The 14,284-nt window shown below is 36.3% G+C and overlaps 1 protein-coding gene across 2 annotated transcripts in view; it reads right to left on the bottom strand.

The window, feature by feature from the left end:
• The window catches only part of ENPP3 (ectonucleotide pyrophosphatase/phosphodiesterase 3), a 40,229-nt gene that overhangs the window by 10,414 nt on the left and 15,531 nt on the right, over window positions 1-14,284 (bottom strand). For both annotated transcript variants that reach the window (XM_065056993.1, XM_065056992.1), the window contains exons 8-17: window positions 13,666-13,785; window positions 12,480-12,589; window positions 11,060-11,125; window positions 10,064-10,136; window positions 8,592-8,700; window positions 8,301-8,429; window positions 6,852-6,883; window positions 3,913-4,040; window positions 2,016-2,082; window positions 91-178 (exon numbers count right to left, since the gene is read on the bottom strand). In XM_065056993.1, the coding sequence (XP_064913065.1) occupies window positions 91-178; window positions 2,016-2,082; window positions 3,913-4,040; window positions 6,852-6,883; window positions 8,301-8,429; window positions 8,592-8,700; window positions 10,064-10,136; window positions 11,060-11,125; window positions 12,480-12,589; window positions 13,666-13,785 (922 nt within the window). The remainder of the gene's footprint in view (window positions 1-90; window positions 179-2,015; window positions 2,083-3,912; window positions 4,041-6,851; window positions 6,884-8,300; window positions 8,430-8,591; window positions 8,701-10,063; window positions 10,137-11,059; window positions 11,126-12,479; window positions 12,590-13,665; window positions 13,786-14,284) is intronic.

Below are 14,284 nucleotides of genomic sequence, written 5' to 3'. Positions count from 1 at the left end.
TTTTAATTACTCTTCTTTTAGGTCTTAAAACACTGGTATTTGAAAACGCCCTTGTTTTATCATCTAAAGTACTGGACTGGTTCTACTCACCACACATAAGGTTATAAACCTCGATGTTTTCAAAAGCATCCACTTCTGTTTGCTCTTTAAAGCTTGGGCCATATGCTAAGAATATAGCCTAGATTGTAATAAAACAAAAGTTGATATCTAAAGGAATCCAAATTAAAAAACAATACAGTTGCATTTTATGGAAACAGGGACATTGGAACAAAATGCAGTCTTTTCAGAGTCATAAAAATTAAAATATTGGATTGTTCTGGTAAAGAAGGCAAATTTTGCCCATTGCGTATAATTTGAAGAAAAATGCAAAACATAAAAATTCATTTTTCAGGATACTTTAAACTATATCATTAATTGGGAGAGGCAGAGTTGTTCTTTAATATTTTGATGCATACTTACAAAAAATATTATTTGCTATGTTTCAAATTCACACCTTTTTATGTTTTCATTGCAACAGTCAGTAACAATGACATTTCAACAAATGCAGTTATGACACTCACAGATCCTATCTAAAGGCTAATATTGAGCTAGAAATATAAGCAATGGGGGCTTGGGGGTTACTTTCTTTTTCTTTTCTTTTTCTTTTCCTTTCTTTTCCTTTCTTTTCTCTTCTCTTCTCTTCTCTTCTCTTCTCTTCTCTTCTCTTCTCTTCTCTTCTCTTCTCTTCTCTTCTCTTCTCTTCTCTTCTCTTCTCTTCTCTTCTCTTCTCTTCTCTTCTCTTCTCTTTCTCTCTTTCTCTCTTTCTCTCTTTCTCTCTTTCTCTCTTTCTCTCTTTCTCTCTTTCTCTCTTTCTCAAAAGTGTTTGGGACACTTCAGAACCTATAGCCATGGCCAAGGAGCGGGAAACTGGGGAGACCCATTCCAAGCTCAGCAGAGTCCTACGTCAGTGCCACTGATGGTACAATGTAGTGCTGGGCAGCCCTTGCCATGGTCTGGAACTGTTGTAGAACACTGATACTCCTTACAGTCTCACCCTTATTTCTATTATACTACTTCATAAGCCTCCTGAGCTGCCTGCTGTAAGATACAGGAAACATGACTAAACAGGACAATGATTTGTTCTGAAATAATATTCTTATGTTCCTATAGTAGAAAAGGATTTTTTAAATTTGCTTTTAAAAGACAACATTAAGACATTTTGTTCCTTTTACAGCCAAAAAATTTCGTTAGTCATTGTGACATCAGCATAAGGTGATCTATGATTAAGATTTCCACGTTAACCAGAATTTACTTTTTCTTTCCATACAAACATTCAACACCATTCTGATCGGTATATTGACATATGGTTTTAATATAAAGATCTGGAAGAATCTGATTCTTAGGTACAAACCATGGGACTAGTAGTGGCATGGCCGACCTTACATAAAAGTTCACTTCACAGAAAGTTTGTGAAAAACTAAAAGCTCAAGACTTCAAAATATTTTCACTATAACTGGAAGTAAAAATGAGACAAAACTGCAATGCAAGCTACACTAACATACAGGTTATACAAATTATTTTTTTGCTCTGATGATATGATCAAGTCCTGTAAGATAAGCAGAGACAATGAGACTGAGTTTATTTGGGCACACAGGCTTTCAGATGATCAACTGAACTCCCAGAGCCTAGGGAGATTTTTCAGTCATCGCTTCAGCAAAGGAACGAAAGAATGAAAGAATTCAGTGTCCCATAGCTAAACATAGAATCCTTGTTTTACTGTAGTCTATCTGGCTCTGTGGAGTTAAGGTGAGCCCATACAAGTTCTGCTACAGGATCCCAAGGAAGCAGGCCTTGTAAAGATCAATGAAAGGCAATACAAATATATGGACCCAGTATATGTTCACTCTTTACATGTCTGGGTAACGTGGAAGAAAAAGCACACTGCAAAAACCTAATATATTCTACATTCTGGTGGTTCACCTGGCATATAATGGTTTTCTATATAAGGTGCAAGACTTGAACAGAAATCATCTTACCTCCATACTTTTAAATTCATTGTTATAGCCATGGTTACCCCTATCACAATTTGTGTAAGTTCCGTCCCTAAGGAAAAACCATCACATAGTATAAATAAAAATGCCACAAATAGAACCAGTTGATAACAGTCATCCTGAATCACTGGACCCTGGATCATGTCTTAAGAACTGACTCCGACATAATATTGTAGTACTTTTTGCTCATCCAGTGTTCACTTCTATGAAGATCTTTTTCTCCTGTAACAGAGATTGCTATAGACAAAAATAAAGTATCTTAGGTCTCTACTGAGTGTATAGTGGATTCAAAATTAACTGAAAAAAATAGGTATCTTTGAACTGAGGCATTCACCTAGATACTAGTTTCAGAACAAGTCCAATTTACTTAGGAAGAATTCATCAGTTATATTCTGTGGTATCTGCATTTTAATAAAAAACTTATAATGGGAGAACACCGTTGTTAGCCTCTGTGGAACAATATAAATAAGACTGCAAGGGATTTTGTCTTACATTTTCACCATGGATTCTAAAGGATGAAGAAGAGATGTGGATGCGTGGGGGGTTTACAGAATTAATAACTGAGTTATAATGACTAACACTTGTTTTAATTTACCCGTTGCTAAGAAACATGGAAAGATAAAGAGACAGTCATCCCATACTGATTCAATGCACAGCTGTCAAGCACATGTATCCTGTTTTCAGAGGTGCAATAATGTTTGAGCACAGTTTAAAAGAGGATGAATACGAGACTTTTCAGTGCACGTTTCTTTTTATATGTCCAGGACAATTATTTGGTTGCATCAAAACAAGCAATGAAGTTATATACTGATCAGGCTGTTTCAAGGGTCTTGAAATTCCATGTTGGCTCATGCTTCTACTGCAACACTGTAGCTCAGTAAATATGGTATTTCTACTAACACCACAGCTTTTGTATCGAGTTTTCAAAGCCTCAGGACTAAGGCTTGTTTGAACTGCTCTTGACTTGCTCAGAGCTATATTTTTATTGTTTAGCTCTTACAGCAATTTTCTGTAATGACAAGGTGGTTATGTCTACTTTGTTATCTTATCAGCATATCTCTGCATGGCAAAGACATAGTTTTTATATAAACAGCAGCAACCACCAGTTATTCTGTGTAGAATGGAGACCCCAAGGCCAGAAACAACTCACCGATGGACAATTAAAAAAACGCAGATCTGGAACTGAGCAAAGCCAGGCTTAGAGGTAAGAAAGAGAAAAAAAGAACAAATATCTAACACATGTAGAATGCACCATATCTAGTGAACTGAGATGTCATGTTAACTTGCAGGCCAGTGAAGAATGAGATAGCTGTAGTGTTAGCATACATATAGGAAGGACTCCATTCAGATCACAGAGTGAGGAAGAAGAAACATAGACATCATATTCCTCCTGATGAAGGACACATGATGCTGATTACCGGCCATATCCACACATGCACCAGAATGAAGCCATCGACCTTAGGAGGCAGAAGGGTGGTGGAGAGGTGACCGTAACACCAGGAAAGGGGCTGGATACTAAGAAGGCTTTGTATAACAATTTTAACTGCATTATTTTAGAAACTCTTTCTATGTAGTAGTATTCACTTCTTGATTTTCATTATTCTTCCTTTTTTTTTTCTGTAAAAATTTGATCTGGAGTAATGATGATTCTTTTATTAGACTGTTAAGATTCAAATCATACTAATAATACATTCTAGGCTTTATATATAAGCCGTTTTCCCTTTTTACACATAGTGAGACTTTAAATGTAGCAAACAGAAATGGAACAAGTCTAAAGCAAAACAGGAAATTAGGCAGCTGTGAGGGAAATTAAAAGGATGAGGATGGGGTGAAAAACATAATATAACACTCACAAAGATAAAAGGCACAAAAATTACATTACCTCACAGCCAGCCACTGTTGATCCACCAAAAGATGAACTTTATCAATACGAATGTTGTTAGCATAGTGGAATCGTTTTGGCAAGTCAGGCGTCAGATAAGGCTTGAAGTGCTGAGGAGATCTTTTGCACTGTGCAAGAGGAAACAGCCCAGTCATGAGTTTTGCTCAGTGTCAAAAATAAACCCATCATTCAAAATTATCACAAACATCTTAGTGAAAGGAATGTAAGCACAAATCACGTTATTCACAGATAGCTTCTCAGATAACCTGCAGATCTAATTTTTGGCCCAAGAAGCAATGAAAGGAAAAGCAGCTTTTTTTGGAATTGTTTGAAAATACACTATTATAATGTGTATAGCAAGTTCACAAATACTGTGGTAAAAGTACTCCTAAGGATCAAAGACATTTAGCAGTCATGTTTAGTCTATATGTCCATATTAATGTAACTGGCATCTAGTATGTAAGATTATAGTATACAAGAGAAGGTTCCCTGGCAGTTTATATGTGCCATCTTCTATTATTTCACCATTCAATAAATAACTAAGAAAACCAAGTAGAAATAATGTGGCACAGTCCAGGCTTCCAGTTGCAAGACCGAACATGTACTCTCACGCCATGTAAATGTTCAATGCTCAGCTGTTAGCTAAAGCCTTTAGCTTTTACATCCACATTTAATGTGTTAATATAACTGTTGTGTTAGCAGACACGCCATGAGTGAGTTTGGCATTGAGAGCCCAATGACAACCACATGACATGTTGGCAGAGTTTTAACCACCTATGGCCATCAGGAGCCATTCCAGCTGGCTGCAAGCATGGCAATGTTTCAGAAGTGTTGCTCCTGATCAGGAATCCAGCATTGGGACAACATAGAACTTCTAAACTGCTGAGGGAAGAGCTGCTCAGACGCTGGGTAAGCCAGAGAAGTGGATCTCTTTTACCACACAGGCTGTACAAACTATAGCATGCTTGGAGTCTGCTCTGACATCTTCACCTCCAAGTACTAGAGTCATATACTCTGCACAGGATGACACGACCATGTGAAATGAGAGTGCCTGGGTATTCATGAAAGAAGCATAGTGGAATCCATGAACGTGAAAAAGAAGGATTCAGTGGGTTTTCGAGCCAAGGAGAGGAGGTCATTCTACAAAGGGTAGTCTGATTGAAGGGGAAAATACAGTAAATCAACATATAATATGACTCTATGTATATTAAATAGCAATTAATATACAACACACAACTCTCTTCTTTGCCCAAACCCCTAGTTCTAAGAACTTGTAAGGGACAAAATACAGAAGCTCTAAGTATTCATTAACAGAAAAGGAAAGAGGAAGTGTCCTGACACCACGCTATTACTGTAAGGTCTGTAACTATTAGCAGCTGCAGCTGGGGTTGAGAACTTGCGAATTGTGCTATTCCTCTCGTACTAATGTTCTTTGATATGACAGGCTCCACATCATACGATGGAGTAGGGGATATAGCACTGAAAAAACTCCTTCTGCTGCTCTTAACCACACCTACTTTGGATGCTGGGGAATCAAGGACGTGTTCTTAGGTATTCAGAATCAAGAAAAATCAGGAATGTTCACTGCCCTTTAGACTTCAGTGGCAGGCAAAAGCAACATGTCATATTGCGCAACTGAGTTGTTCAACAGGTTAAAGGAAGACCTCTAGTGGTGATTTATGAGAAATATACCTAGCTGAGACAGCCCAGCATATTGCTAAACTGAGAGCATTTATTCTAAAAGTATCAGAATACCTGTCTATTGCTTGGCCTAGCACTCATCACAGAATACAAAACAAACTGGCAGTGAAGGAAAGAATGGAAAATTATGACAATACATAAAAAGCAAGCAGTTTAAATGTTTAACTCACTGTAAATTATAAATGCATAGAAATACAAGTAGACAACTCTCCTACAAGCATTTTAGCTTGTCCACTACATTCATCCGGCATGTATTAAAGCATATCTCAAACTACAAAAAGGAAAAAAAAAAAGCTTGGCCTTCCTAGCTTTGCATTCTGTTCTGCACTCCTTTGTTTGTACCCGCTTTAGAACTCAATTGTCAGGAGTGTACCCACAAGGATTAATGGTCTACGTGGGAGACACAGACAAGCTTGGACCTGGCCTGAAGTGCTACATCCACCCAGTATGGCAGACACCCCAGCAGAACTATCAGGATGGGGCCCAGAGATAGTGCAGCATACCTAACAGCACTACAAAAGTAATACATCATAAAAGATCCTAAAAGAGTCATACTGCCTCATGTCAAAGACCCATCTTGCCTAGTACTCTGTTTCCAATCAGATCTCCAAAATGTTCAGAATCAGATACTTAGAGAAAGTGTGGAAAAACAAGTCAAGTATTGAATGAACCTTCTTTCTTGTACCTGCTCAGTTTACTCTAGGCCTCAGGGATTTCTTAAGTTAGAGCTTGCTTGCGGATCATGTTTAATAGCCCTTACAGACCTGTCCTCCATTAGTTTGTCTAAAATGCTCCCTTTCCATTTATATTTCCAGCCTCTGCAGCACATAGTGTCAATATGCTCTACAATAGCATTATCTGTTGCATGGAAAAGTTGTGTTAACCTAGCCTGGGTGCAGTATTTGTGGTCCAGACCTAACAGGTGCCTACTATCAAAAGCATCTCTGTGCTGTATTACATTATATAGTGAAGGTATACCCTATTTTCTCCTCATGAAGCCAGCCACTTCTCATTCAAAGTGAAGTTCAGAAAATTCTTTTGCTCTGAACAGAGATCACTCATGGCAAACCTTTATGTATCATCTTTCAACAACTTGCAGGACTGCCTCCTATGGTACACCAGAGTCAGCACACTATTGAAACTGGCACTGTAGTCTCAGTCTTTCATGAGTTGTGCTTTTTGATCAGACTCTTATATAAGAGGAACTATGAGGAAAAACTATGAAAATATTTACTCACTGTGAGGTTTTTAACAATTCCTTCTGAGTCAACTGTTAAAAAAAGAAAATATGAATTAACATACATTCAAACAGTTGAAGGTCCAAAGCCTCATGAGAAAAATTTCAACATGATTTTTGTCTATAAAATTGAATTCCTTCAATAGCCTGGGAAGATTATGGTAACCATAACCTTCCATGGGTAGGAATTTTATGTTTCCAAAGCTACTTTGGGTACATCAAGACAGACTGTAGAAAACTGCTGTAGGGATGACTGCCTACACCTAAATCTGATATCTCATCAGAACCAAATTTTCTTCTCCCACCTAACCTCTGTTTGAGGTATAACCTTTTTTACATTGAAGTGGACCTGGAGCACATGTCTTGTATTCCACTTCCAGCAGCAGTCACAGAGAAAAATCCAGTGTGTCTTGGTACTTTCACTTTCTTCAAAGAGTGACATTAACCTTTTGACATTAGCTTTCTAAAAATAAATCTGAGCACTTTACAGAAGGAAAATTCCTTCAGAAAAAGTAAGACTATTAGAGGAAATGAGACAACAACTATATTGAGATTAAGACGTGTACAAGACATCATTCTCCTCTCCTTTGCTTATTACTCTGTTCCTATCTGACTTAGACTGTGTTCTACTTGAACCAAGGAAAGTCTGCTTTATGTTGTGCCTACAAATATAAATCTGTAAATCTACAAATATAAATCTGCTCCATATTGTGCCTACAAGTATAAGTACAAATAAAAAAGATAAATAAAAATACAATGGGATCCCAGCTCTTATTTGAGATCTGCAGAATTATGACTTTCGGAATACTTTATTAATTCTATAAACTTACTAAACAGAGCACTTGCATGGTTTTATCTCTCTCGATTTGTTTCCTCGATATGGAAAGCTTTAGGTTTTTTCTTTTCTTGTTTGTTGGTTTTCTCTCTGGTACCACAGTATCTATTCCAAGTCAGAGTCAGCTTGCATGGTTTCAATTTTGTGTTCTTCTGTGATACTAGCTAAAGGGCTCAACTGAGGCTTAAATCCCACTGTAATAAGATTCAGATTCCATAACTTTGTAGACACAGTTAGAAATAAATAGTCACTGCTTCAAAAAGGCTGACTCTGCCAATGTTGCACAAGAACTCGGTGAAGAGCAATGCGCTTACGAAACACTTGAAGTTCCACTTCAAAACAATAAAACTATCTTTACTTGATCTTTCCACATTGCCAAGAAAATGCAAATCAGAGTCTGCAACAAGCTTTTCTAACCTTCAATTTCATCTAAAGGCATCGCTCTTGCAAAAAACAAAACCAAAACACAACAAACTTCCATGGATGTTTAAGCCAGGTTAAGTGAAACAGAAGGCCTTTTACTCTGCTGATTACTACTGATTATCCATTTTTCCTATTTATTTATTTATTTCCTGCTATATTGACTGTGAAATCCCAGGATTAGTCCACACTTACAGGTAAAATAGTTATCTGGAACATTCCTTGCTCGAATGCGAGCTGCAGGCCCAGCATACATATAGAAATCAATCTGTTTGAAGTAATTAGTCATATATTCTAATTGTTTGCAGTAGGTCATGTCCATCCCTAAAGAACAATATAGAAAAAGTTATTTTTTATGTATAATGTATAGCAAAGAATATAAAGTGAACTTTAAAATAGATTGAAACTATTAAGCACACATATTACTTGGAGGAAGAAAATAATAACTCAGTAAAATTTACATTGAAAAAGAACTATATACATTACCATGATCAGCTAAAACAATGAGGTTTACACATTTGTGCAGGTTTCTTTGTTTAAGTCCTTCCATTAGCATCCCCAGTGCTTGATCTGCAAGCTGTAAGGCTTTGATTACCTGTGAGATAAACCAGCTTCATTAGAATTTTTCTTTCTGATTTCAAGTTCTCACTTAAATGTAATCATCGAAGCCTGAAAAGTTAACCTTTCTGCCAGTTTTCAGGTTCTTAATATTGCAGCTTCTTTCCTTTTTCCATCACTACTAGAGTATAGATGTGCAGAATTCTGCTACTGTACTGCAGAATATGTGACTTTAAAAAAGACTCACTTTTTTTCTACTACCTCAGAAAAATTGAACCTTAAAATGTTTATTGAAAGAAAAAAAATAACACATTCAAATCAAATTTGTTTCTTACTCTAAAATGTATATAAAATATCAGATTTATAACATCAAATACAATTTTTGTTGTAGTATGAACATGTCATTGTATCAACAATAAGCAGCATTTCAAAAATATTTACACACATGTATTATCTATAGGACCAGCATAGCATCCAAGAAGGCAACATGTCCTCTCATCTGTACAGTCACTTTAAGCTTCCTACAGAAAGCCATCGACCACCACTGAAGTAATATGGCAGAAATACAGCACAACCCACCCTGCAGCCATTCCCAGAGGATGGTTCTTCCCCACTTGGTGCTGCTAACTTACAGTCTTCCTGTAAGTCCTACAGTATGGACGACATCTGACTGTGACAGCTCCACATCCGAGCACTTGCACCCTTCTTGTTCCCCTAACTCTGCCGCACTCTCTTGAACGTCTTGTGTGCACAGGCAACATACACAAATACAATTACACATGCACAATTACACATATGGTAATGGGGCCTCAAGCCCTTTATGTAAAAGATAAATGGAGTTTCTAGTTAGGCAGCCTAAAACTATCCTACATAGAGTTTTTCTGTCCCTGTCCACTACAGCAAGGCCTTTTGCTGAAGACCATTTTCAAATATATTAAACAAGACCATTCTAGGATAAGTGTTAAGTCCTAAGCTCCTTAAAGACTGAACTTTTTGCCTGCATGCAAAATTTTGGGTTACAAATTAACAACCATTAAATCACAGTGTTAAGAATAAATAAAAGACAGTTCTGAGAATTTTCCAGTCCATATTCTTCCAAATATCACTTGGCAATAAAATTAAAGTTTTGTCTAAACACATCCATTAAAATTACTTCTAATAGCATGAGCTGAAATGATTTTCTGCCAGACTTCTTGGTTTACAGCTCTTTCAATTCACACACATTGTTGGAATCATAACAGTGGGCTCAACCACATGCCAGAGTTCTTAATAAAAAATCATAAAACAGTCACAATAATTGTTGAGCTATTGTCCTTTCCAAATTTATAAGTTGATCAAGTTCCTAGTACAGCACCATTTCTAGTGTGATTTAGTCTAAGAAAAACACAAAAACTACTTACACCACCACTAACTGGTCCAAATGAATGTCCAGAAGAATCTGGTTCTTCAATGTATAAAGTGTAGAAATCAGGTCTTGAGTTAGAAATAAATAAGAATGAAATATTACAAAAATTTGGAAAGAGCATTTCAAAAGAACATTTTCATTAAAAAAAAAAAACACACACAAAAAGCCTCTCAAACAAACAAACAAACAAAAAAAAAAGAACAAACCTTAAAACAGAATTAGAAATAACTTATTTAAACCTTAATAAAAGTACATACAGCAAATGAAATCATTCAGCTTCCTCTGAGGTTTTTAATTAATTGACACGGACTCTTTGAAGTTACAATTTCAGAAACAGTATCCAACACCTTTAGTTGGTACCCAGAAATCCATCTGAAAAACTTCAAGATATCAGACAGCAAAGTGAGCTGTTCCTTTTTGAGATATAAGTGGAACTACCATCTAAAGGTTCTCTACCTGATTAAGCAGTGAGGCTCTAGAGAGCATCTCCTAACTGCAAATATATTAGAAACTTGTTAACAGATTATCATATCAAAAGGTTTTGCTTGCTTATATGTCACAAAGTTGAGCACCACAGTCAGTACTGACACCTACTTTTCATTTTGTATTACTGCCTGCAGTTACTTTCAGTATTTAAATTTTCTTGTGCAATAACTTTCACATAAAATTGTTCCTCCATACAGGTAGACTAGAAACTGAATGTTCCATGTTTCCTCTAGGTCATGCACCATGGAAAAAGACACAGCAATAGAAGAAAACTTATACAACAGTACATCCCATTTATATATGTGTGTACTTTTAAACCTTTTGTATCTATTATCTTACCCTGAAAATTATCTATACTTCCAGAATAGGCTTAAGTTCAACAAATTATCATTTGAGATGGGGAGAAGGATTCCAGGTTTCACCAACACCAATAGAAATTTCAACTGCTAAGCATTAAAACCTTTCTAAGCTATATTTTCACAAACCAGCTAGATATTACTGTTACCTCTCAGATTTTGTATTATCAAGCCATTTCAATACTTTTGAAATCCTCTGTTCATAGGGCATTGAGCTGAAAAAAAAACATAAGATGTTAACAAGGCTTTTCTGATAAGCCCTTCTAATTCTAACATACAGAGAAAGTGTCTAACCTCTAATCATATAGTAAAGTCACAGATTTAGATATCAAGAATAATTTGTCTTAACAAGGTCCTAGTTATCAGTTTTATTATTCTCATTTTTGATTGAATGTAACTCACTTTTAACAGTAAATTAGACAGATCCTGATTTTTCAAACAGAAACACAAGAGGTTGGTGGACTACTGATATATTTATAATTAAATACATGCAAAGCAGAGATTTCACATTCAGAACATAAACCTGAAGTACAAGTCAGAATAACTTTTATTCTTTCCATCATAAATAAACCTCAAACTTTCATATTTTTAAAGCAAGTAATGTCCCCAGCAAAATCTTTGTGAGGTCATGCTTTCTCTCCTATGAAGGAATTCACCCATTAACAGCTTTGCTTTCCCCGACATTATGCACAAGCTTTATGTTAGTTACCTACAGTACTCAGGTGTCTTCTGAGTACCAATCCTACACATCACTGCAAAACCTTTGTTATCTATAAAGACTTGCAGTTATATACTTGCTTTAGATTGTCTTTGTAAATATGAAGAATCATGGGAGAATTACTGAAATGACAGAAATTTACAAATAATTTACTGATATCAATGGGTTCCATAAGAAAGAAAAAAGAAAAAAAGAAAAAAACACTATTAAGATAATTGCTATATTTTCACCTGTATAACATGTGAATTAACTAGACAAAACATACAGAACTGTGATTCAGCAGCACCGTGCACATTATCATACAAGCAAGACAAGAAGCACCTCTTTCTTCAGTAGCTTCCCTATCCAGAATCCTCTCTTCACTTACTTTCTGCCTTCTATAGCCTCTTCCCAAGGCTTCCAAGTTTGTGTTCATTATGTTAGGTTATAAGTTATCTGAAAGGTTATTATACAAGTACCTTTAAAGGGCTATATAGTGTGTGGAGATTTTATGGGTGGAAATATGGTAATCTTTGGTATAGTGTAGCAGTGACTACTAACGAGTTACAGGACGCTTTCCTGGTGGGAGGTCAGTGGTTTGCAGTTGGCCGAAACTTTCAAAACTGTCTAGAAGTGGAGAATATATAGTACCCTTTGACTTTCTCATTGTGAATACCCTAAATGGTTTTGAAAATTTCAACTATTACTGGTAGTTGCATGGCAAAACCAGGAGAATGTGACATGGCGCCTTTCTCTCAGACTGTTGTTTAAAAATCTTGTAGTTTAAAAATCATTTCTTTCAAGTTTCATACGGCAATTTGGATATCTGGAGTAATTTACAGGAATTTACTACGAGCCCTAGAAAAACTTACCCGTTGTATAATTCATACAAGGTGGGATATGTTCCATTAATTGGAACATCAGAGCCTGGCCAAAACAAAGTGCCTGCTTTCAAATTTTGGTACATTGCTGTCAGCCAGGCCTATGGGTAAAGATACAAACAAATTATTTCATGGCATTTACACCACTGGAGCACCTCAGATCACCCAAGTAAAGATACATAATTGGATTAGAAATATGGGCTGCAAGCATGCATTTCTCTTTATTTTTTCACACATCACAGTTGCCAGAATGTTGTCATTTCTTGGGTATTCACATAGAAAAATATCATACAGGTATTTCCATAATTGGTAACAGGTAATGACCTTTTTTCCTGTGTTAAACACCAGTGGAATGGATCATGAAGATGCAAGAACGGTTCAAAGCTGCATCAAGGATGTTCAGATTTGACAGTAGGAGGCTTTTCTTTACCGAAAGGGTGGTTGAACACTGGAAGCCTGTCAGTGTTCAGAAGACATTTGGACAATATCCCTAATAGTAGGTCCCTTCCAACTGAAATAGTCTATTCTATTCTGTAAATAAATATATAAATATATATTAAGTAGACATGCTAATACTACGTGCGGATTTTTATATTTTTGTACTGTTATTACAGCTCGTATTTCTAGTAACTTAATAATATTAATCATAACCATAGGTACACCATGGGGTGTTTTATGAAATGTGCCATGACTTATTTTGCTGTTCATTTTGCTGGAAATTAAGCTCTTTGCTATTCTCTTTCTTGTTTTTATATACCTGGACTTCGTAAGTGTATTTGTAAATGGATACAATTTGTAAGTAGATTTTTAGATTTCATTTTGTAGCTAGTTGTCGGAAAAAAAACAAACATGACCATAAAACCGTATCAAAATTTTACTGTGGCTTCCAGTGGCAAGAGATCTATTCCAATCCCAGGCAAATTATTTAAGTCTTTTTTACTAACTGTCACATTAAGTGAAATTTTTAATTCTCAGAATTAACATTTTAGGAGTTCTTCTACTTTTATAGTAAGTGAACTGTTTTGTAGGCAGTCTATAACACAAAGCCTACAGGATATTTAGCTTGTACTGCAAATATATGACACAGATTTGCATCTTATTATCTTGTTTTGTCTTATAATTTAGCCCATGAACCACTCTAGACATAAAAGAATACCACGATGAGAAAGAAACCTACTGGCTGTCCCTTCCACCATGAAGGATTGGACATTTCTGTCCCCGACAGTGAGAAATGCTTGTTCAAGTTTACATCATACATGGAGTTATCAATAATACCATGAGATTCTGGATACAATCCCTGCAAAATGAAAAGAAACAAAAAAGACAGTGAATCTTGAAATCAAATGGAGACTAAACTATGATGCAATGCACACTGTTGTTGTGTTGCAATTATTTTAAGGCTGTTTTATCACAGGAACAGAACACACTCTCCTAACCCACACACATCATCAGATTCCTGCTGATGAATTCAGTGTGCCTCTCATGTTCCCTTGAGTTTCCCTGTTTCCTCCCCAGCTCAATTAAAACCTGATATGCTATAGATTAAGTACTATATATGTCATGCAGCTGTATCTCAGCTGCCAAACCCATCCTAACACTCACCCTCCTCAAAGGGCTGTGTCTTCATCCATATTCAGCCATATCCAACTAGACTGACAAATATCAGGAGTAACTGATTCACAGGCCAGAATCAGATAGCATACACGTATGGCCACATAGATCATGCCCACAGGTCTTATCTCAGCATCTCTCTCTTTTCCTCCTATAGCTTCAGTTCCCATGTCCCACAAAAAGAT

The sequence above is a fragment of the Columba livia genome, chromosome 3, assembly GCF_036013475.1.
Source record: "Columba livia isolate bColLiv1 breed racing homer chromosome 3, bColLiv1.pat.W.v2, whole genome shotgun sequence".
NCBI lineage: Eukaryota > Metazoa > Chordata > Aves > Columbiformes > Columbidae > Columba > Columba livia.
The sequence above is the reverse complement of the archived record's forward strand: the minus strand, read 5'-3'. Positions and strand labels throughout refer to the sequence as shown.